General features: G+C 63.6%; 4 protein-coding genes across 4 annotated transcripts; 1 reads left to right on the top strand and 3 right to left on the bottom strand.

The window, feature by feature from the left end:
* The first annotated feature begins 424 nt into the window (after nt 1-424).
* On the top strand, nt 425-7,954 carry SIAE (sialic acid acetylesterase). Its single transcript, XM_054176020.1, has 10 exons — nt 425-481; nt 3,437-3,601; nt 5,188-5,351; nt 5,432-5,570; nt 5,652-5,835; nt 6,117-6,226; nt 6,338-6,471; nt 7,172-7,326; nt 7,405-7,600; nt 7,676-7,954. Exons 1-10 carry the CDS (start codon nt 439-441, stop codon nt 7,952-7,954), a joined length of 1,569 nt encoding a protein of 522 aa, XP_054031995.1. The 5' UTR covers nt 425-438.
* Nucleotides 7,955-9,346: 1,392 nt separating this feature from the next.
* Nucleotides 9,347-12,269, bottom strand: PANX3 (pannexin 3). Its single transcript, XM_009905967.2, has 5 exons — nt 11,960-12,269; nt 11,215-11,357; nt 10,921-11,135; nt 10,151-10,803; nt 9,347-9,427 (listed from the first exon to the last, which is right to left on the bottom strand). The coding sequence occupies exons 1-5, from the start codon at nt 12,138-12,140 to the stop codon at nt 9,366-9,368; spliced, it is 1,254 nt and encodes a 417-aa protein (XP_009904269.2). The 5' UTR covers nt 12,141-12,269; the 3' UTR covers nt 9,347-9,365.
* A 1,072-nt stretch (nt 12,270-13,341) lies between these two features.
* RPUSD4 (RNA pseudouridine synthase D4) lies at nt 13,342-16,760 on the bottom strand. Its single transcript, XM_054176019.1, has 8 exons — nt 16,542-16,760; nt 16,126-16,161; nt 15,417-15,582; nt 15,052-15,253; nt 14,685-14,778; nt 14,461-14,611; nt 13,655-13,752; nt 13,342-13,531 (listed from the first exon to the last, which is right to left on the bottom strand). Exons 1-8 carry the CDS (start codon nt 16,758-16,760, stop codon nt 13,346-13,348), a joined length of 1,152 nt encoding a protein of 383 aa, XP_054031994.1. The 3' UTR covers nt 13,342-13,345.
* Nucleotides 16,761-18,040: 1,280 nt separating this feature from the next.
* PUS3 (pseudouridine synthase 3) lies at nt 18,041-23,579 on the bottom strand. Its single transcript, XM_054176018.1, has 4 exons — nt 23,170-23,579; nt 20,705-21,246; nt 20,245-20,435; nt 18,041-18,354 (listed from the first exon to the last, which is right to left on the bottom strand). The coding sequence occupies exons 1-4, from the start codon at nt 23,545-23,547 to the stop codon at nt 18,041-18,043; spliced, it is 1,425 nt and encodes a 474-aa protein (XP_054031993.1). The 5' UTR covers nt 23,548-23,579.
* Nucleotides 23,580-24,031: the final 452 nt, after the last annotated feature.

Below are 24,031 nucleotides of genomic sequence, written 5' to 3'. Positions count from 1 at the left end.
CGAACTCGCGGCCCCAGCGGTGGGCGGAGCGTGGCGGCAGGCAGCAGCGCCGCTAGGGGCCGCGGCCCTGCCAGCCCTGCCGCGCCTGCGCACTGCCCCTCCCACTGCGCCTGCGCGGAGCCGGCCGGGCCGCGCCGCTCGGAGCCGTCCTGCACCGCGGCTCCCCGGGGTGCCCTCTGTGCCGCGCTCTCCTCAGTCCCTCCCGGTGCCTTCCGGTCCCAAACACGCCGGCCCCGAGCCCCCGCCCTCAGCCCAGACCCCTTCCGCGGGCCCCGACCCAGCCACGCTTCGGCGCCGCCTCTGGTCGGGACGCGGTCGCTTGGCAACGCAGGGCCTGCCCTCGGGGGTGGGGCCTGCCCTCGGGGGTGGGGCCGGGGCGGGGCGGGGCCTGGCGGTCAGCGGGTGCCCCCCCGAGCCCCACGGTGTGACCCCCCCAGGATGGCGGCGTGGGTGCTGCTGGCGCTGGCTCCGGTGGCCGCAGGTAATGTGCGGGGGGGGCTGGGTCCCCGACCCCAGCTCTGAGGGGCACCCTCTGAGCCCTGCCTCGGGGCCCTTGGCGCTCCCCAAGACTTGCTTCAGGGTCCTGGGCACCCCCTCCCGAGACCTGCTGTGAAGCCCTTGGCACCCCCGGGAGCTGCTGTGCACCCCTGGAGCCCTGCTCTGAGGCCCTTGGCAGTCCCCTGACCTCTGCTTTGGTGCCCTTGTTCCCCACCAGGCCTTGCCGGGGGGGGCTGGGCACCCCCGAGACCCTTTTCGATGCTCTTGGCACCGCCCCCCGCAGCCCTGTTTGAAGACTTTTCTCGCCCCCCAAGACCTGTTTGATGCACTCCCAGGGCCCTGCTTTGGAGCCCTTGGCACCCTCCAGGACCCACTTTGGAGCCCTTGGTGTTCCCCCCAGCCCCATTTCAATAACCGTGGCACCTCTGGAACCCCACTTTGGGGCCCTTTGCAGCCCCTGAGCCCCACTTCCATGCCTGTGGTACCCCCTTCCAGCCCCACTTTGAGAACATTGGCACCCCCAGCACCCCACTTCCACACTCTGCACCCCTGAGTCACTCTTCAGTGCCCTTTGCATCCCCCCAGCACTGTTTGGACACTTTTCTCACCCCTCTAAATCCTACTTTGATGCCCTTGGTACCCCCCTCCCCCCTCGATCTGCTTCAGTGCCTTTAGCACCACCCAGAGCCCCACTTTGATGTCCTTGGCCTCGCCCCAGCCCCACTCTGGGGCTCTTTGCCACCCCCTGAGCTCAGCTTTAGGGCTCGTGGCACCCCCTGAGCCCTGCTTCGATGCCCTTTGCAGCCCCCCAGTCTTGCTTTGATGTCTCACCCTTCTGAGGCCCAAAGATGTCCTCTGCACTCCCAGCCCCTCTTTGCCACCTGTTACACTTCACAAGCCCCTCTGCTGTCCTCTACACGCTTCCAGCCCCTTCCCTGACACCCTTTACATCCCCCCAGCCCCTCTTCCTCATGCACTTTACACCCCTCAGCCCCTCCTCAATGCCCTTTGCTTCCCTCCAGTCCCTCTCTGACACTCTCTGCACCCCCAGAGCCCCTCTTCAAGCCCCTTTACATCCCCTAGCCCCTCTTTAATGCTCCCACAGCCCCTCCTCAGTGCCCTTTCCACCCCACACCTCTCTCTCCACAGCCTTTACACCCTTCCAGTCCCTCTTCAACACCCTTTGCACCCCTCCAGCCCTCTTTGACACCCTCCAGCTCATCTTTGACACTCCTCAGTCCCTCTCTGTCACTCTGCATCCCCCCAGCCCTTTTTCAACACCCTTTGCCACCCTCAGGCTCCTCTTTGCCACCCTCCGGCTCCTCTTTGCCACCCTCCGGCCCCTCTTTGCCACCCTCCGGCTCCTCTTTGCCACCCTCCGGCCCCTCTTTGCCACCCTCCGGCCCCTCTTTGCCACTCTCCGGCCCCCCTTTGCCACCCTCCGGCCCCTCTTTGCCACCCTCCGGCCCCTCTTTGCCACCCTCCGGCCCCTCTTTGTCACCCTCCGGCCCCTCTTTGCCACCCTCCGGCTCCTCTTTGCCACCCTCCGGCCCCTCTTTGTCACCCTCCGGCCCCTCTTTGCCACTCTCCAGCCCCTCTTTGCCACCCTCCAGCCCCTCTTTGTCACCCTCCGGCCCCTCTTTGCCACCCTCCGGCTCCTCTTTGCCACCCTCCGGCCCCTCTTTGCCACTCTCCAGCCCCTCTTTGCCACCCTCCAGCCCCTCTTTGCCACCCTCCGGCCCCTCTTTGCCACCCTCCGGCCCCTCTTTGCCACTCTCCAGCCCCTCTTTGCCACCCTCCGGCCCCTCTTTGCCACCCTCCGGCCCCTCTTTGCCACTCTCCAGCCCCTCTTTGCCACCCTCCGGATCCTCTTCGCCACCCTCCAGCCCCTCTTTGCCACCCTCCAGCCCCTCTTTGCCACTCTCCAGCCCCTCTTCGCCACCCTCCAGCCCCTCTTTGCCACCCTCCGGCCCCTCTTTGCCACCCTTTACACGGCTCCAGCCGCTTTTTGACACTCCTCAGCCCCTCTCTGTCACCCTTAGCACCCCCAGAGCCCCTCTTCAACACCCTACCAGCCCCTCTCTGACCCCCCCCGCCCCTCCTGGCCGCCCTTGCAGGGCGCTGCCGCCGTGGGCCGGTGCTTTACGTAAGGTGGGAGCCGCATGTGGCTCCCCAGCAGCCTCTCCTCCCTCTCCTCTCCTCGGGTCCCTCCTCCCAGCTGCTTTTTATAGCCTCCAGGCTCTTCCCCGGCGTCTCGGGTTTGGTTTGGTGTTTTTTTCCCTCTTCTCTCCTCCGACTCAGTGTTTTATGTAACTCATCCTCCCCGGAGCCTTGCTGCACGGGGTGGTGGGACAGCAGCTGAGGCTGATGGCAGAGGCTTCTTTCCCCCTTTAAATCCAGCCTGGGATGAGCTGTGGAGGATCCTTGCAACAGGGATCATCACCTGAATCACCTCCCCGTGCCCTGCAGCCCCTGCCCCTTCCAAGCATGGTTTGATTCCCACAGCCCCAAAATGAGGCTTTTTGGAGGTGCCAGGGCTGAGATCTCTGCTTTCTGCCCTGCTGAAGGCCTCCTGCCTGGTGGTTCCCATCCCACTGCTCACCAAACTTGGTTTGCAAGGGGGAGAAATAGGTCACAGCCGACTGCTTGCAGGGCTGGGCTGGCAGAGAGGGTCCCCTCCCATTACTGGAAGAATTGTAACCAAAATCTGTGCCCAAACTCCCTCTGGCTTTGGGCTGGGCTGTGGGCTTTGGGCTGGGCTCTCCTGGGCACCTCAAATCCTGCCACAGCCTCAGCTCTGAGGTGCTTGTAAAGCAGGACTGAAGGAGGCTGGAGGTGAAAGCAGGCTCTGAAGCGCTCTGCATTGAGGAGGGAGTTGGAGGATTTGTGTCCTTGCTCTGTGCCCCTTGGAGCTGCCATTTGTGCTGTGTGATGCCAGGGGCAGTGCTGAGCTTCGCCTCCTACTACGGTGACCACATGGTGCTGCAGCAGGCGCCGGCGGGCGCCGTGGTGTGGGGCTACGGCGAGCCGGGGGCCACGGTGAGCTTGGCTCTCTCCAGGGACGCTGGCATCATCATCATGAAGAAGCTGGTGACAGTTAAAGGTCGGTCTGGGACCCCCACCAAACCTGGTGACAGTTGATGGTCGGTCTGGGACCCCCACCAAAGCTGGTGACAGTTGCTGGTCGGTCTGGGACCCCACCAGGCAGCTGACTGGTGGCCTGGTGGCTGAGGAGCACCCAAATGGGTGCTGGGGTCTGTCCCACTGCTGCCCTGGGGTCGTGGAGGTGACAGTGACATCTCCAGCCTGTGCACCCCTAGGGCTGTGCTTTCCCCTCCTGCAGGAGATCCAAGAGGGGGTTCCAGCCATCCCTGTCCCTGCCAGCAGCAGCCTTTGCTCACTTCGGTTTCCCAACAGCCGGAGCCTGGAGTGGGAGGCACAGCGTAGGCCTGAGCCCGGCGCTGAGGCTGCAGGGGGGAGCTGGGGGTGGATTTCTCTCTTCTCCCTGTCAAAACCATCGCAGGGGAAATCTCCAGAGCTGCTTTTTTGGGTGCACCCCCCCCAACAGAGGATCCTGCTGGGGATCTCTCAGCCCTGAGGGACGTCACCTGTGCAGGTAGAACCTTCCTGGAGGGCTCGCAGGTATCTCAGTGCGATCTGTGGGGCTGCTCGTCACCCTTTGGGGGTGAAACTGGTGCCCAAAGGGCTCCTCCACCAGCTGGAGAGCCTGGAGGCGTCTTGTGAGAGAGCAGAGATCTGCTGCTGCCAGGAGATCTGCAGGATCCGGGCCCAGCCAGGCTCAAATCCACACTGAGCTCCAGCAGAATATCTTTGCGCCTCGGCTCCGCGCCTCTAAAATTAGCAGGAGACATCTCAGTGTCACACATGCACACACCAAGCTGCTCCTGCAGGCCCCTGCCTCGCTGCAGCTTCTGCTCTGACACACATTTGCCTTCCAGATTTTCTTTTTAACCCCTCAATTGCTGCAGGAGAAGCAACCTTCAGGAGGAGGAAAGGCCTTCAGGAGGAGGAAAGGCCTTCTGATGTGGAGAGCTTCCAAAATCCACATCCCCAGCCTGGCTCCATGGTGGGGAAGCTTCCCTTCCAAAATCCATGTGCCCAGCCTGGCTCCATGATGGGGAAGCTTCCCTTCCAAAATCCACATCCCCAGCCTGGCTCCATGGTGGGGAAGCTTCCCTTCCAAAATCCACATCCCCAGCCTGGCTCCATGGTGGGGAAGCTTCCCTTCCAAAATCCATGTGCCCAGCCTGGCTCCATGGTGGGGAAGCTTCCCTTCCAAAATCCACATCCCCAGCCTGGCTCCATGGTGGGGAAGCTTCCCTTCCAAAATCCATGTGCCCAGCCTGGCTCCATGGTGGGGAAGCTTCCCTTCCAAAATCCACATCCCCAGCCTGGCTCCATGGTGGGGAAGCTTCCCTTCCAAAATCCACATCCCCAGCCTGGCTCCATGATGGGGAAGCTTCCCTTCCAAAATCCACATCCCCAGCCTGGCTCCATGGTGGGGAAGCTTCCCTTCCAAAATCCACATCCCCAGCCTGGCTCCATGGTGGGGAAGCTTCCCCTCATGGTCTGTCCCTGCTGGTCGGTGGCCACTCGTCAAACCTCTTCACAAAGGTCTTGAGGTCTTCATTGGGGTTGTGAAAAGGCAAACATCATCCTCTTCTTCAGGACCTTCTGGGACGTGGATGACTGTCCTGGACCCCATGGACCATGGTGGTCCCTATGAGCTGACAGCCACACAGGGCCTGGAGAATGTGACACTGGAGGACATCTACTTCGGGGATGTGTGGCTGTGCAGTGGGCAGAGCAACATGGCCATGACTGTGCTGCAGGTAGGCAGCTGCAGGGTCAGAGCCTCCCAGCCGAGGGATCAGGCTGGGCAGCTCCTGGGGTGCTCCCAACTCTTCCCCAGGTCGCCAATGCCAGCCAGGAGCTGGCCGCCGCCGCTCGCTACCCCCTGGTGCGGCTCCTGGCCGTGGCTCCTGCCCGCTCCGACGTGGAGCTGCAGGACCTGCAGCGCCTGGACCTGCCCTGGGCCGTCCCCACAGCCGGTGAGCACCTCCCAGAGGCCCTGCAAGTGGCCTCTTCACCCTCCTCTGCCCGCCCTGTGTAACCCCCTGGCTCTCCCGCAGCAAACCTGGGCCATGGGAACTTCAGCTACTTCTCGGCCGTCTGCTGGCTGCTGGGCCGTGCCCTGTACGACGCCCGGCAGTACCCTGTGGGGCTGGTGGAGGCTGCCTGGGGGGGGACCCCCATCGAGGCCTGGTCCTCCCCGAGGGCTCTGCGGGCCTGTGGGCTCCTAGAGGACACGGGGAGGTGAGAGGCAGTGGGAACAACTCCTGCCCTGTGCCATGCTGGTTTTGCAGATAATGACTTGGGGGGCATCCTGCATCCCTTCCCCTCCCCTCTCCTCTCCCAGAGCTTCCCTGCTCTCACCTCCAGGCATTGCCTTGCTGCTGTGGCTAAAATCCCCTCTGGGTAAATGGGGTGAGGGAGGAGGAAGAGGACCCCAGAGCTCCCCTTTGCATGGTGCCTGCTTTACCTACACCAAGCCCCCTGTGTTTTGCCTCCCCCTTGAGCCCAACTTTGCCTTCCAGAGTGCCCCCCGGGCAGCCTGTGGGGGGCCCACAGACACCCTCGGTGCTGTGGAACGCCATGATCCACCCCCTGCTCCGCATGGCGCTGCGCGGCCTCGCCTGGTACCAAGGCAAGCCCAGAACGGGAGAGGTGGGGAGTGGAGAGGGGAATCCCCTTCCCGAGGTGGGAGCAGCCCCACGGCTGTCCCCCCAGGCTCTCACCAGCCTGGCTCTGGTGGCAGGCGAGGCCAACGCCTTCCTGCACAGGGAGCAGTACAGCTGCAGCTTCCCGGCGCTGATCGCTGACTGGCGCCGTGCCGCCCACGCCGCCTCGGCCGGGCAGAGCCAGCCCCTGCTGCCCTTCGGCTTCGTGCAGGTGAGAGGGCAGCGCCAGGGCACCAAGGGTGAGGCACAGCAGCAGCAAGGACTCCTCACTCCCAGCAGCACCTGGAGAGGCTGCAGCAGGGCCAGGGAAGGGCAAGGAAGCTGGGGAAGGGTCTGGGGAAGAGGGCTGGGGAGGAGCAGCTGAGGGAGCTGGGGGTGGTGAGGCTGGAGCAGAGGAGGCTGAGGGAGACCTCCTTGCTCTCTGCAGCTCCCTGAGAGGAGGCTGGAGCCAGGTGGGGCTTGGGCTCTGCTCCCAGGAACAAGGGACAGGTCAAGAAGAAATGTCCCCAGGTTGCCCCAGGGGAGGTTCAGGTTGGCCATGAGGAACAATTTCTTCCCCATGAGGGTTGTCTTGGCCCGGCCCAGGCTGCCCAGGGCAGACGTGCAGTCCCCATCCTTGGAGGGGTTTGGAAGCCCTGGAGATGTGGTGCTGAGGGTTCTGGTCTGGTGGTGCCCTGGCAGGGGGTAAGGGTTGGACTCAGTGCTCTTAGAGGTCTCTTGCAACCAAATCAGTTCTCTGCCCCTCCCCTGTGGGCAGTGCTGTGATGCTCAGGGAAGTGTCGCCCATCCCTTCACCCCCCAGCAGCTGGCGGGGGAGGGGGCAGTGAGCAGCTGGATTATTCCTGCCGGGGTGCTGGGTCCCGCAGGAAGCGGTGGCTGAGCCGCACCCCCAGCTGCCCCTTGTCCCGCAGCTGTCCACCTACCGCCGGCAGAGCCCCGACGACAGCTTCGCGCGGCTGCGCTGGCACCAAACGGCCGATCTGGGGGTGGTGCCCAACGCCAGGATGCCAAACACCTTCATGGCCGTGGCCATGGACCTGGGCGATGAGCACTCGCCCTACGGCAGGCGAGTCCGGGCGGCGGGGCCCGGGGCGCGGAGGTGGAGCTCTCGGTGACCCGGAGCCTCCCTCCCTTTCCCCGACAGCATCCACCCCCGGGACAAGCAGACCGTGGCCTACCGGCTGCAGCTGGGCGCCAGGGCCGTGGCTTACGGGGAGAAGGCTGTGGTGTTCCAGGGGCCGTACCCCACCCGTGCCCTCCTGGACGTGACCACGGGGCTGCTGAACCTCACCTACAGCCAGGAGCTGGTCTGGCGGCGCAGGGACACCCTGGCATTCGAGGTGAGGGCGGGGGAAGGCTCCTGGCCTGGCTGGCACAGGGCAGCCCACACTGATGGAGTCCTCTCCCGCTCCCAGGTTTGCTGCTCTGGCCGCCGCGGCTGGGTGCCGGCGCCGCTGCTGGCGGTGGGGTCCCGCAGGGCGACGCTGGCGCTGGCAGGCTGCGGGCTGGCGCTGGGCCTGCGCTACGCCTGGGCAGAGTGGCCCTGCGAGTACCAGGCCTGTGCCCTCTACAACAGCCAGGGGCTGCCCGCACCTCCCTTCCTCCTGGACACCTCGAGGGAGGCCCCGGGGACAGCCCAACCGGCCGGCATCAAGGAGCTGCTTCTCCTCCCCAGCTCCCCAGGGGGGCTTTAGGTGAGGAGAGGCCGGGGCAGCTCAGACCCGGCCGGGGCAGCCCAGACCCGGCCGGGGCAGCCCAGACCCGGCCGGGGCAGCTCAGACCCGGCCGGGGCAGCCCAGACCCGGACGGGGCAGCCCAGACCCGGCTAGGACAGCCCAGACCCGGCCGGGGCAGCTCAGACCCGGCCGGGGCAGCCCAGACCCGGACGGGGCAGCCCAGACCCGGCCGGGGCAGCCCAGACCCGGCTAGGACAGCCCAGACCCGGCCGGGGCAGCTCAGACCCGGCCGGGGCAGCCCAGACCCGGACGGGGCAGCCCAGACCCGGCCGGGGCAGCTCAGACCCGGCCGGGGCAGCCCAGACCCGGCCGGGGCAGCTCAGACCCGGCCGGGGCAGCCCAGACCCGGCCGGGGCAGCTCAGACCCGGCCGGGGCAGCTCAGACCCGGACGGGGCAGCCCAGACCCGGCCGGGGCAGCTCAGACCCGGCCGGGGCAGCCCAGACCCGGCCGGGGCAGCCCAGACCCGGCCGGGGCTGGTGGCACTGTGACTTTCCCAGCTGCAGGTGGCTGCCTTGTGTCCTACTTTCCGGCTTTGGTTCCTGAAGTCAAGGCTGGGGCTGGGGGAGAGGGAGGGGAGGCAGCCAATGTAACCAAAATTGATCAAACTGAGGTGAAGACAAGCAGCAGGACACAGAGGTGGGGGCTGAATCCCTTCACTGCTGCTCCTCCCTGCCCTCAGAGATGGCCCTGATTGCCCCCAGGGACACCCCAACCTCTTGGGCACGGAGCATGGACCCACAACGCAGGGGGCTGGGAGGAACTGGGGGGCCGGAGGTGAGGGGGGAGGGGAGAGGAGCTCTGTCAAAAGCATTCCACAGCAGGACACTGAGGCTGGCAGCTGCTCAGGGCACACTGGATTGTGGCAGCTGAGAGCCCTCCACCTCCCTCTGCTAATAAACAGCTAATAAAGAGTTAATGAATAGTTACTGAAGTGCCTTGGTTTATCCTTGGATCCTTTTTCCCCTCGCAGGAGCATCCTTTAGGCCTCCAGTTAATGCCTGGATTCTTAAAAGGTCTTTTCCAACCCAAACCATTCCATGATTCCCAGCTTCCTGCCCTAAAAGCAGGGGAATTGGTGTGGGAGAGGCACAAGGTGGCCCCCAGCTCAGGGTGAGGCAGCCCAGAGGGTCTCTGCTCCCCAGCATTGGATGTTTAACCCTTTTACATAGAATACATAGAATGAACCAGGTTGGAAGAGACCTTCAAGATCATCGTGTCCAACCCATCCTTTTCTTGCTGCATAACCATAAGGAGAGGCCCTTCCCCCCCTCAGGAGGCAGCTCGGGCTGGATCCAAACCGGTTTAATGCACTGGAGCAAGGAACAGATCCAGCTGGATCCCTGGGATCCTGCCTGCTCCTGGAGGGGTCAGGCAGAGCCGAAGGAGTCCCGGGAGGCTTTTCCCACTGCTTCCACTCCAGGCTTCACTTCTAGGCAAAGAGGAAGAGGAGAAGGTCAGCAAAGTGGGCGAAGTGCAGCAGCCCAGGGGCGGTTGCCAGGCCAACGGAGCTGCTGCTGCCAGCTCAGCTCTGCTGCTCCTTACAGCTGCAGCATGGGATGAGGAAAGGAGCCTGGGAACCTGGATCCAGCCCTGCCCAGGATGAGGTGGTGGCAGGGCCTTGGCATCACTGCTGTGGAGGTTAGGGCTTGAAGAGGGGGACAAAAGACTCCCCAACTCCTCAGAAGTGGCAGAGGGATGAGGCTCAGCCTTGGAGGCCCAGCTCCAGCTCCCCACCAGGAGAAGGGGGGAGGAATGGCACCTTTGGCATCAGCTCCCCAGGAGTTCAAAGCACCTGATCCTGCTGGGTGTGGTCCCAGGAGGCTCCTTCCCCAAAATGGGGACCCCTCCAGCAACCCTCCCAGTTTTGCCCAGAGCTTGGATCAAAGCCTCAAGCTCCACTTTCTGTTCCTATAGCAACTCCTTCCCACACGCCGGCATCGCATCCCAGCTCCTGGAATCCAGCCCCAGCAGTACCCAGAGCTGGTGACCTCTGGCAGCTCCCCAAAACTCTGCAAGTCCTGGCTACAGTGGATGGATCCCAGCCCCTCCCTATTGGGACTGGGGAGCCCGAGGGCTGGGACTGGGGAGCCCGAGGGCTGGGACTGGGAGCCAAGAGGAGCAGGAGGAAGCCATCTCTACCGCACAAGCCCACCTCGAGCCCCGCCGTTGCAGAGGGCAGCACTGCCTTCAGCCTCAGGGTGCTTGGGTTTGGTGGTCTCCAGCCCAGCCAGCAGTGTCATGAAGTCCACCACGGTGTCGATGTCCTCCTTGTTGGCAGTGGCTTCCCTCAGGGCGCTGACGGCGTTGAGGCGGCTGAAGGAGGTGAGGTGAGAGATGTTGGCGCGGAGGAAGAGGAGGATGACGTTGAGGTCGTTGACAGGGCAGGTCAGCATCTTGCGGCTGAGCAGGTCGAAGGCAGGCAGCATCTCATAGACAGACAGCAGCCCTTTGTCCCACTGGCACAGCTGCAGGGCCCCGTAGAGCACGACAGGGATGAGCAGGACGTAGACGCAGCCGAGCGAGACGCTGGTGAGCTGGAAGATGGAGTAGAAGGGCAGCTTGCAGGGGATGAGGGGGGGGACGTGGGGCTCCGCCTGGAGCAGCCCCGTTCTGATGGAGCAGCTGAATTCATCCTGGAAGAAGATGTTGAGGTGGAGGAAGACCAAATAGAGGCAGGTGGCAGCCAGGAAGAGGAGCAGGAGGAGGTTCCTCAGGAGGTAGATGCAGACCAAGGAGTGGGAGTGCTGCTTGCAGCCCAGGTAGCGCTCCAGCAGCGGGAACTCGAAGTACCGCTCCCGGCGAGCCCTGCGGGACAGCGAGTCAGAGCCGCCCGCCCCGGGCCGCCCCACGTCACCAGCATCCACCCCGAGCGTGGAGGCACTTAGAGGGCTGTGGTGACCGGGAGGCTGCCGCTGGCCTCACCTCTCATACTCCTCCCAGAAGGCCTCGGGCTCGGCGCTGTCCTGCTGCACCTTCCTCATGTGCTGCACCAGGCGCACGGAGCGGTTGTAGGACCTGTCCAGCTCGCCCATGATGAAGAGCAGGTCGCAGTGCAGGGCGGGGGCGGCGGCGCAGCGCCACAGCAGGCAGGGCAGGTACATCAGCACCGCCACCAGCAGCAGCGAGTAGGGGAAGGCCTGGGGAAGGAGGCCGGCGGATGTCAGCGGGTGAGCCGGCTGGGAGCCGAGGGCGCCTAGGCCTGGGCTGGGGCCGTACCTTGAGCGCCCAGAGGGACTTGGTGAAGGGCTGCCCCTCGGCGTCGGAGCCGTGGTGGAGCAGGGAGTCCCAGCAGGCAGTGTCGACGTAGGCAGCCTGCTTCCCGGTGAAGTTGGTGGGAGGGAAGCAGCTGATCTGGGAGCCTGCAGGTGGGGAGCAGGAGGGTGACCCTCAGCCATGGGGCACAGGCTGGGCCAAGGGGCTACAGGACAGCGATGACATCTGACTGACAAAAAGCCTTTGTGTGCTCAGCCTGGGGCTGCGCTGCCCCAGCCAGGACTCTTCCATCCCTTCCTGGACACAAACCCTTTGAACGTGGTGGAGGGAACTGGAGAGCAGCCAGGACCCAGAGTCTGACCAAATCCCCAAAGGGAAGTTGGCCAAGGCCAGACTGAGCCTGAGGGCACAACACACCATCAATGCCACCCTCTGTGCTGCCTGACCAACCCCTGCCAGCACCTCCTCCTCCACCGAAACACCCCCTGGCACCCAAAGGTGCTGGGAGCAAGCACCTGTGGGAGGAGCATCGATTCACTTTCCTAGCACCAATAATCTATCAAACCCAATCACTAAACACCCCTGGAGACAAACCAGCTCGCAGACCAGGCTGCTCCACCTTGGATTGTGACCACCAGGGTTCTGCAGTGAGCAAACCACCGCCAGCAACCGCTGGAGACTCAAAGACTCCCAAAGCCCCTGAAAGACCCCCAAAGCCCCTGAAAGACCCCCAAAGCCCCCAGCTCACCGGCAGAGAACTCGCGGGCGAAGGCCAACGAGACGAGGCAGAGCGGCAGCCCCACGGTGACGAACTTGAGCAGGCGGTCGCTGGGCAGCTCCAGCCGCAGCCGCTGGGTGCGGGCCCCGCCCGGCTCCGGCAGCAGCGCATCCGACAGCATGAACTCGGCGGCCGTGTGGGACAGCGACATGCTGGCGGCCAGGAGCAGGAGCCGGCTGCTGCTGCTGCTGCTGCTGCTGGGGGCTTCTGCTGTCTGAGGGACTTTGCAGGACTGGAGCTCCGAACTGGGCTGTAAGCGAGAGCTTGAGCCAACGGTAATGACAGGGGGACCTGGCTGGAAATAGCATCCTCCAAAATAGCTAAAAGGCAGCCGTGTCCCTCCCTGGCCACAGCCACTCCCCAGCTCCTGGTGGTTTTAGGTCCCTCTCTCATAAGATGATGTATTTTTGGTGGCATGTTCAAGGGCTATGAGGCTCCCCAGCTACTTTCACCTCATCTTCAGAAGCAGAGAGCTGGGACACAGGGAACTGCCCTGCCAAGAAGCCAGGTCCACAGTGGGGCAGAAATGGCCTTTTCCAGCACCCAAATCAGCCAAGGGGGCTGGAGAAAGTCCCAGTGCCCACCTTTGGGGCCAGGCCACAAGACACCGAATGCTGCTGGCCACCATTTTGAGGCCGCCCAGCTTTTCAGCCTCACCACTCTCCTTCCCTCATGCCCTGAGGAGGCACCTGGCTCCACAGCAAGTTCCTGAGGGAGAAGGATCCTTTCATCAGGATCTAGAAACAAGCAGTGAGCAAATCAGGAGAGGTGGTGGGGCAGGAAAGATCCTCCTGGAGTGGAGCTGCTCCCAGAATCCTGTGCCAAGGCCTCTGGCAGCACAGAGCAGAGGGAGTCCCAGAACTGCCCAGCCAAGTGGAGGAAATCCTCTGGGCACAGCCAAACAGCCCCCAGGAGCTGCCAAACTGAGCTTTCCATGGGTTTTGGAGAGAGAGAGTCTCCAAAGCCAAGTGTGGAGTGCTAGGGTGGGAGGAGAAGCTGCTAGTGGCTCTGGACAGCCCTCAAAGCAGGAGGGACAGAGGCCAGCGGCCGAGATCCACCAGGCTGAGCACACAGACACGACCCCAGCAGGACTCAGGACCTTTTATTGCTCACAAAGTTCAAACCAGGGACTGGGCCAAAGCCAGTCTCTGCCCAGCCTCGTTTGCCCAGACAAGAGGCTCTCCAGCCACGCTCCTGCCCCACAGCAGGGCCAGCAGCACAGGCAGCTACCTGGTCTGAGGCCACCAACACCACCACCAGGACAGGAGGTCTCTGGCAAGCAGCAGACTGCAGCCTCCACGGCACTGCTGGATCCAGGGCGGCCGCCCAGGCGGTGGCGATGAGGAGCAGCACTCCTCAGTCCTTGCTGATGTCCAGCTGCAGCTTCTCCAGCGTCCTCAGGAAGAAGGGGGGGGGCTTGCAGACCAGCTCGAGGCGCCGGCCCAGCGGCAGGCAGAGGCGCTGGGCGTGGAGGTGCAGGGGCAGGTGCCGAGCCTTGCTCTGCCGCAGCTTCAGCCTCCTCAAGGTGACCTCAGGGAGCTTCTGTGGGGAGGACACAACACAGCCCTGCCTCAGCCTCCTCTCTGCAGCTGGCAGGGGAAAACCCCGGCCTGGGAGGAGCTGGGGGCACGGAGGGGATGGACCCAGCTCCAGGAGCTGCCTCACCTGCGGTGCCAGCTTGCTCCAGTGGGAGTATTTGTGATCCCCCAGGATGGGGCAGCCCAAGCCATAGGCCAGGTGGACTCGGATCTGGTGCTTCACCCCTGAAAGGAGGAGAAACACTGAAACACTGGAGCAGGTTGCCAGAGATAGGTGGAGGCCCCATCCCTGGAGTCACTCAGGGTCAGATTTGATGGGGCCCTGAGCGACCTGAGCTGGGTGGGGATGTCCCTGCTCAGTGCAGGAGAGTTGGACCAGATCATAGAATCATTGAAGGGTTTGGGTTGGAAGGGGCCTGAAAGATCATCCAGTTCCAATCTCCCTGCCATGGGTTAGTGCAGGGTTGCCAGCCTGGCTTGCTCAAGGCCTCATCCAGCCTGGCCTTGCACACCTCCAGGAGGGGGCAGCCACAACCTCCCTGGGAACCTGTGCCAGTGTCTCCCCACTCTCAGGGGGAAGAATTCCTTCCTGAAGGGTCCCTTCCAACTCACTGCACTCTGTGATTCTATCATGGGTGACAGCCAGCTGTGCCAGGCCTCAGCTCCCACCTCCCCCCATGGCCACTCCTGAGCCCCAATCACCAGAGAGCTGCACAGCTGCAGTCCCCAGCCCAGGGGGGCTGCATCCCCAGAGCTGAACCCAAAAGTCCTTTCAGGTCTCCAGGGCTGCAGGGGCAGGGGCTGGCCGTGGTGGGAGGGGGTAGGCGGGGGCTGGCCCCTGGGGCTAGCTGCAGGGCGGGGGGGGGGAGGGGGGCTGGCCGCCGGGGGGGAGTTGGGGATGGGGCGTGTGTCGGGGGCGCCAGGGAGTCTCACCTGTGACGGGCTGCAGCTCCAGCAGCGAGCAGGCGGCGGCGCTGGCCAGGCGCCGGTACCGTGTGACCGCGCTCTCGGCACCGCGCTGCCGGCGCGTCCGCACCGGCTGCCCGCCCGCCGCGCACAGGCGGTAGCTGGGCGCCAGAGTCATCTGCAGGGTGGAGAGAGGGTGAGCGGGGGCAGGGGCAGGGGCAGCGGGGGCCAGCAGGCCGGGCGTGGCTCACCTTGTAGTGGGACTGGTGGCTCTGCACTGCCTTCTCCACGATGGGGATCTCCACGATGCCCTCGGCAGGGTCAGGCTCCCCCAGGGTGATTGCCCTGGGGAGGGAAGGCAGAGGTCTGGGGTGGGGGATGGGGGTTACACCAGCAGGAGGGGAACCCTCCCTAGATCCCTCTTCTCATGAGCCAGTCCCAAAAACGAGGCTTGAGGGGAGAGAAAGAAAGACACAGTGCTGCTACAGAGCCTCACACCCTGCAGTCCCTTCAGCCCCTCTTCAGCCCCTTCACAGACCCTTCTGACAGTCCCCTCAGCCACTCCTCAAGCCCTTCTTTAACCTCTGGAAGCCATTTCTCCACCCAGCCCTTTCCTACCAGTAGGTCTTCTCCACCTGCCGTGTCTTGAAGAGGAGCCTGACCCTGTCTGCCACCTCCTTGCTCCGTGCCAACACCATCACACCTGTGGTCTCTTTGTCCAGCCGGTGGCAGAGGTGCAGGGGTTCAGCTTTCATGTTCTCCAGCATCTTGGCCAAGATTGGCAGCACGTCAGTGATGCAGTTCTTGATCCCAGGGCCTCCTGCAGGGCCCACAAAGGAATCAGGGGAGAGGTTCACCTCAAAACATAAGATGGAGGCAGTGACAGGAAGGTGACAAACCCTCCACATTCCTCCCCAGGAAGGAAAGCTCAGCCTGGGGAGGACGGGGACAGGGGATGCCTCGGCGCAGCCGCGCGGCCTCACCGTGCACGGGCAGGCCGTAGGGTTTGTTGATCACCACAACCTCCTCGTTCTGGAACAAGGTTCCCTCCTTGAGGATCTTGGCCAGCACGTTGGGGTGGACCTGCTGCAGCTGCCTGCTCAGCCTGGCCAGCTCCCACACCCGTCTCTGCGCTGGGTCCCTGGGCACCTGAGGGGAGCAGGGAGAGCCCTCAGTGGAGGCTGAGCAGCTCCTGTATGACCTTCACTTGCTTCCCATCTGCTCCCACTCCTTGCTCCTGAGCAGTGCTGTAAGGTGCATGGCCAGAGAATCACAGAACCATTGTGGATGGAGGAGTCAGGCCCTGGAGTCCAGCCCTCAGCCCAGCACTGCCAGGGCACCACTAAACCATGGCCCTCAGCACCACATCTACACAGATTTGAAACCCCTCCAGGGATGGGGACTTCACCACTGCCCTGGGCAGCTCCTCAAGAGGCTGAAATTGTTCCTCAAATCCAACCTAAACTTGCCCTGGTACAACTTGAGGCCATTCCCTCTTGTGCTGTCACTTGTTCCTTGGGAGAAGAGCCCAAGGCCCCACATCACCTCAACCTCCATTCACAGTAGAGAGCCAGAAAGTCTTCTCTCAGCCTCCTTTTCTCCACGATGAACAACCCTAGGTCCCTCAGCTGCTTTTCAAGAGTTCTCCAGACCTTTCTTCTTGCTCTCCAGACCCTTCCCCAGCTTCCTTACCCTTCTCTGGCCCTGCTGCAGCCTCTCAAGGTGCTGCTGGGAGCCAGCAGCCCAGAGCTGAAGGCAGCACTCCAGGGGTGGCCTCAGCAGTGCCCAGCCCAGGGGCACAATCCCTGCCCTGCTCCTGCTGCCCACAGCATTGCTGCTGCAGGCCAGGCTGCTGGTGGCCTTCTTGCCCAGCTGGGCACCCCCTGGCTCCTCTGCAGCTGCTGCCAACCAACATCCTCCACCTTTTCCCACGGGGCAGTTTGCAGCCACCCTGCCTCCAACCCGGAGCGTTCCTGGGGTTGCGAGCTAAGGGCAGGGTTCTCGGCGCCGTTGGTCCTCATCCCAGCCGCGGCCGGGCGGGCAGCCTGCGGGGCAGGCCGGAGCTGTACTCCCTCAGCCGCTCCCCTCAGGGCCCGCCCGGGCCGCACACGTCGCTGCCCGCTCACCTCTCGCTTCTCCTCCTCCCTTTTTCGCGCTCGCAGCTGCTCCGCCAGCTTCTCCGCACGCGGAGCCTGAGCCTCCTCCTCCTCCGCCGCTGCCGCCGCTCGCCCGGCACCGCCGGCGGCACCGCTGGCAGCCCGCACGGCCTGGCCCATGCCGGCCGTAAGCCGCCGCCACAGCCCGCAGCCGACGCTGGTCGCCGCCATCTTCCTGCCGCTTTCCCCTCCTCCCCCTTCCGACCAATGGCAGCGTCGCGGAGGCGGGGCGAAGGCCCCCCGAGCCCAATCGGAAGGGGGGAGCCACCGGCTGAGCGACACCCACGCTGCCCAATGGAGTCGCAGCGACGGGCCCCGTCCGGCGGTTTAAATGCCGGCGACGGTTGGCGGTGGCCTCGGCAACAATCGCGGCGGGAGGAGGGCAGCGGCTGCGTCCTGCCAGGTACGGCGGCGTGCGGGCTGCGGGCGGGAGCCCGAGCCCGAGCAGGTGGGGTGGGCCTCAGCAAGGTCCCCACAGCGGAGGGCGGTCTCGTGGGGTCCATAAACACTGCACTAAAAAGCTGCAGTCTGGGCTCAGCCAGGAGTCAAAGCAGGGCGAGAGGCTCTGGGGGGACCGAGGGACCCCCGATCGGCTCCCAGGCACCCCCCTCTGACCCTAGACACAGCAGCACTGCAGGAGCGCTCCTGCAAGGCGTAACAGCAGCACTCAGCTCCTGCAATTTGGGGCAATTAAATGCGGAATGAGAGGCTCTGAGAGGGCTGAGTGTCCTCCACCCCCCTTCCCCAGACTGGAACCCACCAAAAAACCACACCTTATAGTGTATAAAAACGGCACTAAAAACTGCATTTTTGGGGTCAATTCACAAAGAACCGAAGCAGGGTGAGGGGCCCCGAGGGGGCTGAAGGGCTCCCAGACCCCAAACACAGCAGCACTGCACACACGGTCCTGGGAGCTATGAAGTTAGCACCATGAAAAGTGCCTTTTTTTTTTTGGCCAATTAAGAAAACCGAAGGGGGCTGAGCTGCCCCCAGTGCCTTCCCACCCCCCAGGCACAGCAGTATGCCACAGGTGTCCTTCCTTGGAGCCCTGGCAAGCTGCACCCTTTGGTCATAAAGGGGGGAGGGGGGCAGGCAGGCACAGCCCCCCCCAGGCACAGCAGCATGCCACAGGTGTCCTGGGCATGGAGCCCTGGCAAGCTGCACCCTTTGGTCATAAAGGGTGGGGGGTGGGGGGGGGCAGGCAGGCACAGCCCCCCCCCAGGCACAGCAGCACTGCACAGACTTTCCTGGCACCTATAAAATCAGCACTGTGTAAAGGCTTTGTTTTGTCAGCTGAGAAAACCCAAGGGGGCTGAGGCAGCCCCCAGACACAGCAGCACTCTGCAAGACTTCATGAAATTTATAAAAATAGCCCTGAAAAAAAATGCCTCTTTTTGCCCCGACCCACCCTGGGCACCAAGCTCCCCCCCCCCCCCCCCCCCCCGGCACCATCACTCCACCTCCACGCAGACCCTTTTGGGAGGCTGCTCTGCGCCACCCCCGCCCTCCAGGGCGGTTCCCTGGTGACTCCTCTTGGCCTCGGGGGGCTGCTGCTGCTCCTCCCCGGCCGGGGGCAGCCCGGGGGGGGTCTCGATGCGGCCCCTGCGCACGAAGTGCCGGATCCTGGACTCCAGCCCCTCGCACTTGGGCCGCGCCAGCAGCGGTTTGTAGGTGCGGGCTCGGACGCCTTCCATGAAGCTGCTGGCCTGGCTCTGCAGGGGAGGCTTCAGCTCCCCCCACGGGATGGTTGTGCTGCTCCCTGGGCCTGTAATGGGATTAGAAGAGCAGCACTTGTTTGCATAATCTGCTTCATTACCCCTTTGTAGCCCAGGCTGCCCAGGGAGGTGGTGGAAGCCTCCTGCCTGGAGGTGTTTGCAGCCAGGCTGGAGGGGGCTGTGAGCAACCTGCTGTGGTGTGAGGTGTCCCTGCCCATGGCAGGGGGTTGGAGCTGGCTGAGCCTTGAGCTCCCTTCCAGCCCTGACAGTTCTGTGATTCTATGATTTCTACAACCTGTTCCCCATCCTGCTAGCATTCTAAGCTCTTTGCCTGCAGTCCTGATCACAGAGGCAGGGAGAAAGTGGGAAAGAGATGTAGAGACCCAAGAGTGAAGTCATAAACCTGCTGTGTGGGTGGAGTTTTTCTCTGCTTCTAATCAAGTGATGTCCACACCAAGTGGCTTCCTTGTTTTCTACTGAGAGAACATTTAGGGCTAGGAAGCTGCTGAGGGGCCTGGAGCAGCTCTGGCAGGAGCCAAGGCTGAGAGCCCTGGGGCTGAGAGCCTGCAGCAGAGCAGCCCCAGAGCAATGCTCAGCAATGCTCAGCAAGAGCTGAAGGGCCCCTGGGGGGCAAGAGGCTGGGGCCAGCCTCTGCTGAGTGGTGCCCAGGGCCAGGCCAAGGGGCAGTGGGCAGAGAGTGGAGCCCAGGAGGTTGGAGGGGAAGAGGAGGAGAAAGTTGTTTGTTGGGAGGGTGCTGGAGGCCTGGAGCAGGCTGCCCAGAGAGGTTGTGGAGTGTCCTGGTGTGGAGAGCTTCCAACCCCCCCTGGGCACTGTGCCCCTGGGCAGGCTGCTGGGGGTGCCCTGCTGGGGCAGGGCCTGGGCTGGGTGAGCTCCAGAGGTCCCTCCCAACCCACACCATGCTGGGGCTCTGTGGTTTCTGTGCATTGGGGTATGAGTTAGAGGTAAGTTGGTGTGCATGTGAGCTTGTCCTTCACTGGAGCTCCATAAATTCTGTTCCTTTTGCTGTCTTGGGTGAACACTTCAGCTTTGATATAGACTCAGTTATTAGTTGAACTCAATCCTGTCATCCAGAGGAATGTGGACAAGCTGGAGAAGTGGGACTGGTGATCCTCCTGAGGATCAACAAGGCCAAGGGCAAGGTCCTGCAGCTGGGTCAGGGCAACCCCAGTGCCAGGCCAGGCTGGGGATGAAGGGCTGCAGAGCAGCCCTGAGGAGAAGGCCTTGGGGGTGCTGGGGGTGCAGAGCTGGCCAGGAGCCGGCACCCAGCACTGCCAGCCCAGCCCCAGCCTGGCCTGGGCTGAGCCCCAGCAGGGTGGGCAGCAGGGGCAGGGAGGGGATTCTGCCCCTCTGCTGGGCTCTGCTCACCCCCCCTGCAGGGCTGGGGCAGCTCTGGAGCCCTCAGCACAGGCAGGGAGCTGGGGCAGCAGGGCCAGAGGAGGCCACAGCAGTGCTGGCAGGGCTGGAAGCCCTCTGCTGGGAGCCAGGCTGAGAGAGTTGGCCTTGGGCAGCCTGCAGAGGAGAAGGCTCCAGGGACACCTTCTGGTGGCCTCCCAGCACCTGAAGCAAGCTGGGGACAGAGGCTGGAGCAGGGCCTGCTGGGCCAGGCCAAGAGGGGATGGTTGGGAAGGCAAAGAGGGAGCTTGAGAGGGGAGAGAAGGAGAAATGGTTGAGCCTGAGGCTGGGGAGAGCCTGGCCCAGGCTGCCCAGAGAGGTGGAGCTGCCCCATGGCTGGCAGCAGGGCAGCTGAGGTTGGTTGGGGCTGGGAGCAACCTGCTGTGCTTGGGGATGTCCCTGGGGGGCTGCAGGGGGCTGCCCTGGAGGAGCTTTGGAGGTTCCTTCCCACCCAAACCATTCCCCACTTCATCTCAGAGGATGTGTCCAACCTTACACGACCCTGTCCCCACGAGCCCCTCCCTTACTGTCGTCAGCAGGCACGGGGGCAGCCTCCAGCCCCTGTAACATGTCCCTCAGCACTTGGGTCTTGACAGCGTGGCTGGCCCACAGCTGCTGCAGGTGGGTGACGTTGAACTCCTGCACGTCGCGGTCGTACAGCCACTGCAGGTTCTCGAACTCACAGTTGTAGAGGACCAGGGGAAACTCCACAGCCATGCTGGGGAGAAAGAGAGCAGGTGTCAGCTGTTGCTGTGAGCAAGCCTCCCATCAGCCTCTGCTGCCTGCCACACTCATCGCCTTCTCCTCTGGAAACGGAACAGTCCTAACGAGAAACCCAAGGATCGAAGCTGTCAGAAGCTTGTCTGGGGGGGAGGAGCCCCAGGACCTCTCTGGACTCCTCCTGCGGAGGCCCCCGGCAGCTTGCGTCGCCGTGGGGCAGAGAGGCAGCGAGGTGCAGCCCACAGGGGCTGCGCCCTGCTCCCCTACCTGTACTGCGGCTTCCGGGGGTTCTTCTCCACGTCCAGCAGCTCGTCGATGACCTCTGGGCTCTCCACGCCCTGGCCGACGAGGAAGAGGATGGCCATCATGCAGCGCACCTGGTGGTAGAGGAAGGCCTGCCCGGTCACCTCGAACTGGCAGAGCTGGAAGGGGTCGGGCGGCTCGGCCGGCGCGGCGGGCGGCAGGCGGCCGACGGCGGCGCGCAGCACGGTGCGGCGGAAGGCCAGGACGCCGTTGGCCACGTCCATCTTGCAGAGGTTGCGGAAGTCGTGGGTGCCCACGAAGCGCTGCGCCGCCGCGTGCATGCGCCCCACGTCCAGCCCGCCGCGGGGGAAGAAGTAGCGGTAGGTCCTGTGCAGGCAGCTGAAGCGGGCGCTGAAGTCGGGGCCCACCGGCGCCCAGGCCAGCACCCGGATGTCGGCCGGCAGCACCCTGTTGAGCATGTGAGTGTAGCGCAGCTCCTGCTGCCCCCCGCCGCCCTGCGGCTGGCCCCGCTCCGGGAGGCTGGAGCGCAGGTCCAGGGAGATCACCTGCGGAGCGAGGGACACCAGGGTTAGGCACCGGCCGGCTCCGTGCCGCCGCCGGGCTCCACCCACTCCCCTTCAGGATCTCCTCCAGAGGAAGGTGTCTGAAACGGGCATCTCGCCACCCCTGCCTGTGGGTGCCTCTGCAGAGCTGCTGCCAGATGCCACCCGTTCCTTTAATAAACCAGAGAGCTGCGGGCTGCCTACGGAGGGAGCCTGGGCTGGGAACAGCTTCAGGCAGACTTCAGGATCTCAGCTGATTCTGCGCCCTCTTTTTTTGCTGGAGGAGATGCTGAAGGCAGGAGCAGCCTGGCTGGCTGGGAAGCCTGGTGTGGGGATGACGACACAGGTGCCAGCATGCTTCAAGGCTGACCCAGAGCTTACTTTGTGTGACTCATCTCCTGAAGGAGAGCAGACAGCCCAGCCCTGAGCCCTGGCCGGGCCTGGGGGGCACAGCTGAGGGCAGCCCTGAGCCCCGGCCGGGCCGGGGGGGGCGCGACCATGCCAGCCCTGAGCCCACACCACCCCAGTAAGGAAAACCGGAGCCAGCTCCATGCCCAAACTACTCCAGCAAGGCAGAAGTGATCCAGTTCTGAGGCAAAGCTGAGCCAGCTCCAGCTCCCAGGCTGGGCCAGCCTGGCCTGAGCACGAAGCTGTGGCTGTGCCTGCTCCCATGGCTCGGTGCCTCCCTTCCCTCCAGATCCTGCTCCCACGCTCCCTTCCGCTGGCTGTGCCTCCCCTCAGCCCCTTGCAGGCAGGAATTCAGCTGCAGGAGGCTGCAGGAAGCCAGCCAGGAACTGCATTTGGGGGGGTTTGTGGAATTGGCAGGAGAGCAGCTCCCGAGGAAGGGACATCTCCCTGTGCTCCCCCTGGGGGAGCTGCAGCCTAAATCCCATTTTGTCATCCCAAAAAAGGCCCCTGGGGAGGAAAAAATGGCATCAGGGTGGGGAAAAGTAGGGCTGGGATGGAAAATTGGGATAAGTATGAGGACTGGTGCTAAGAGGGGGAAATAAACAGGCACCAATGTGGAAAAAACCTGGCACTAGGATGGAAAATTAGGACTAATATCAAAAATGAGGACTAATGTGGGGAAAATTGGCTCCAGTATGGAAAAACTGGCACCAAGATACAATGTTAGGACAGGCTGCAGAGCTGTGCTGAGGAGAACCTCAGGAGGTTCAATAAGGCCAAGGGCAAGGTCCTGCCCCTGGGTCAGGGCAACCCTGGGTATCAGCCCAGGCTGGGGGGGAGGAGAGTGAGAGCAGCCCTGCAGGGAAGGCCTTGGGGGTGCTGGGGGGGAGCAGCTGGGCAGGAGCCAGCAATGGGCACTGGCAGCACAGGAGGCCAAGGGCAGCCTGGGCTGCATCCAGAGCAGTGTGGCCAGAGCTGGAGAGAGGATCCTGCCCCTCTGCTCTGCTCTGGGGAGACCTCACCTGCAAGGCTGGGGCCAGCTCTGGAGCCCTCAACACCAGAGAGACCTGGAGCTGCTGGAGAGGCTCCAGAGGAGGCCACAGATGAGGCCCTGAGCAGCCTGCTCTAGTTGGTGTCCCTGCTGCCTGCAGGGGGGTTGGACAAAGATGACCTTGGAGGGTCCCTTTCAAGCCAATGCTGTGAAGCTGTAATATGGAAAGCTGGGGCTGTTAATAGAGAGAACTGGCACCAAGAGGGGGAAAATTAGGACTGATGTGGAAAAGAGTGGTGCTGAGCTGGAGAGAACTGGCACCAGCGAGGGAACCGTGGCACAGGTGTGGCAACTGGCAAAGCTCTGGCACTGCTGAGGCTCTGCAGCCATCACCCCACTGCAGCAGCTCATCACCAGCCTCATCTTCAAAGCTGATGGCTTTCAAAGCCCACCCCCTGCTGCCTGGTGGAGAGCACCTCCCCTGGCCCTGCCTCCCCGCTGGCAGCCGGGCCCCGGGGGGAGCTGACCTGTCCGAAGGCGCTGACCCCCTTGTCGGTGCGGCCGCAGCGGTGGTAGTTGGAGGTCTGCCGGCTGTCCACCAGCCGTGTCTTCTTCAAGGCCTCGAAGAGCTTCTCCTCCACGGTGTTGCTGGTGTTCTCCTGGCTGGCAAAGCCCTGGTAGCCCCAGCCCAGGTAGGCAATCTTCAGTGCCACGCGCCTGCGGCCGTGGGCGCCGAAGTCGAAAGGCCTCTGCTGCCGTTTCCTGCCCCTCCCGGGGCCTGCAGCAGCCTCCCCTCCCCTGCTGTCCTCCTGGAGCTTCTCCTGCAGCCGCTTCACCTCCTCTTCCAGCTCCTGCACCCTCCTCAGGAGCTGCTCTGGATCGGGAGCTGTGCTCCCCTCTGCCATGGAGCCTGAAGTAGTTGCTGGCAGCTCCCTGGGCTCTGCAAGGGAAGGAACCGCAGGATGTCAGCACTTGGAGTCACAGCAGCAGCCAGCTGGGGAAAGACCTCAGAGATCACCAAGTCCAACCTAATCCCTAACGCCTCCTGACGACTCAACCATGGCTCCAAGTGCCACATCCAAGCCTTTTTGAACACCTCCAGGGATGGGGACTCCCCCACCTCCCTGGGCAGCACATCCCAAGGGCCAACCTCTCTTGCTGGGAAGAACTTTCTCCTCACCTCCAGCCTGAACCTCTCTGGTGCAGTTTGCAGCCCCCCTGCCCCAGCCTGGAGCCTTGCTGGGGTTGTGGTGAGCCAAGGGCAGGACCCAGCCCTTGGCCTTATTGAACCTCATCCCCTTGGCTCATCCCTGCAGCCTGGCCAGGTCCCTCTGCAGAGCCTCCAACCCTGCAGCAGCTCAACACAGCCACCCAGCTTGGTGCCCCCTG

The sequence above is a fragment of the Dryobates pubescens genome, chromosome 34 (genome assembly GCF_014839835.1).
Source record: "Dryobates pubescens isolate bDryPub1 chromosome 34, bDryPub1.pri, whole genome shotgun sequence".
Lineage (NCBI taxonomy): Eukaryota > Metazoa > Chordata > Aves > Piciformes > Picidae > Dryobates > Dryobates pubescens.
This window is presented reverse-complemented; position numbering and strand designations above follow the sequence as displayed.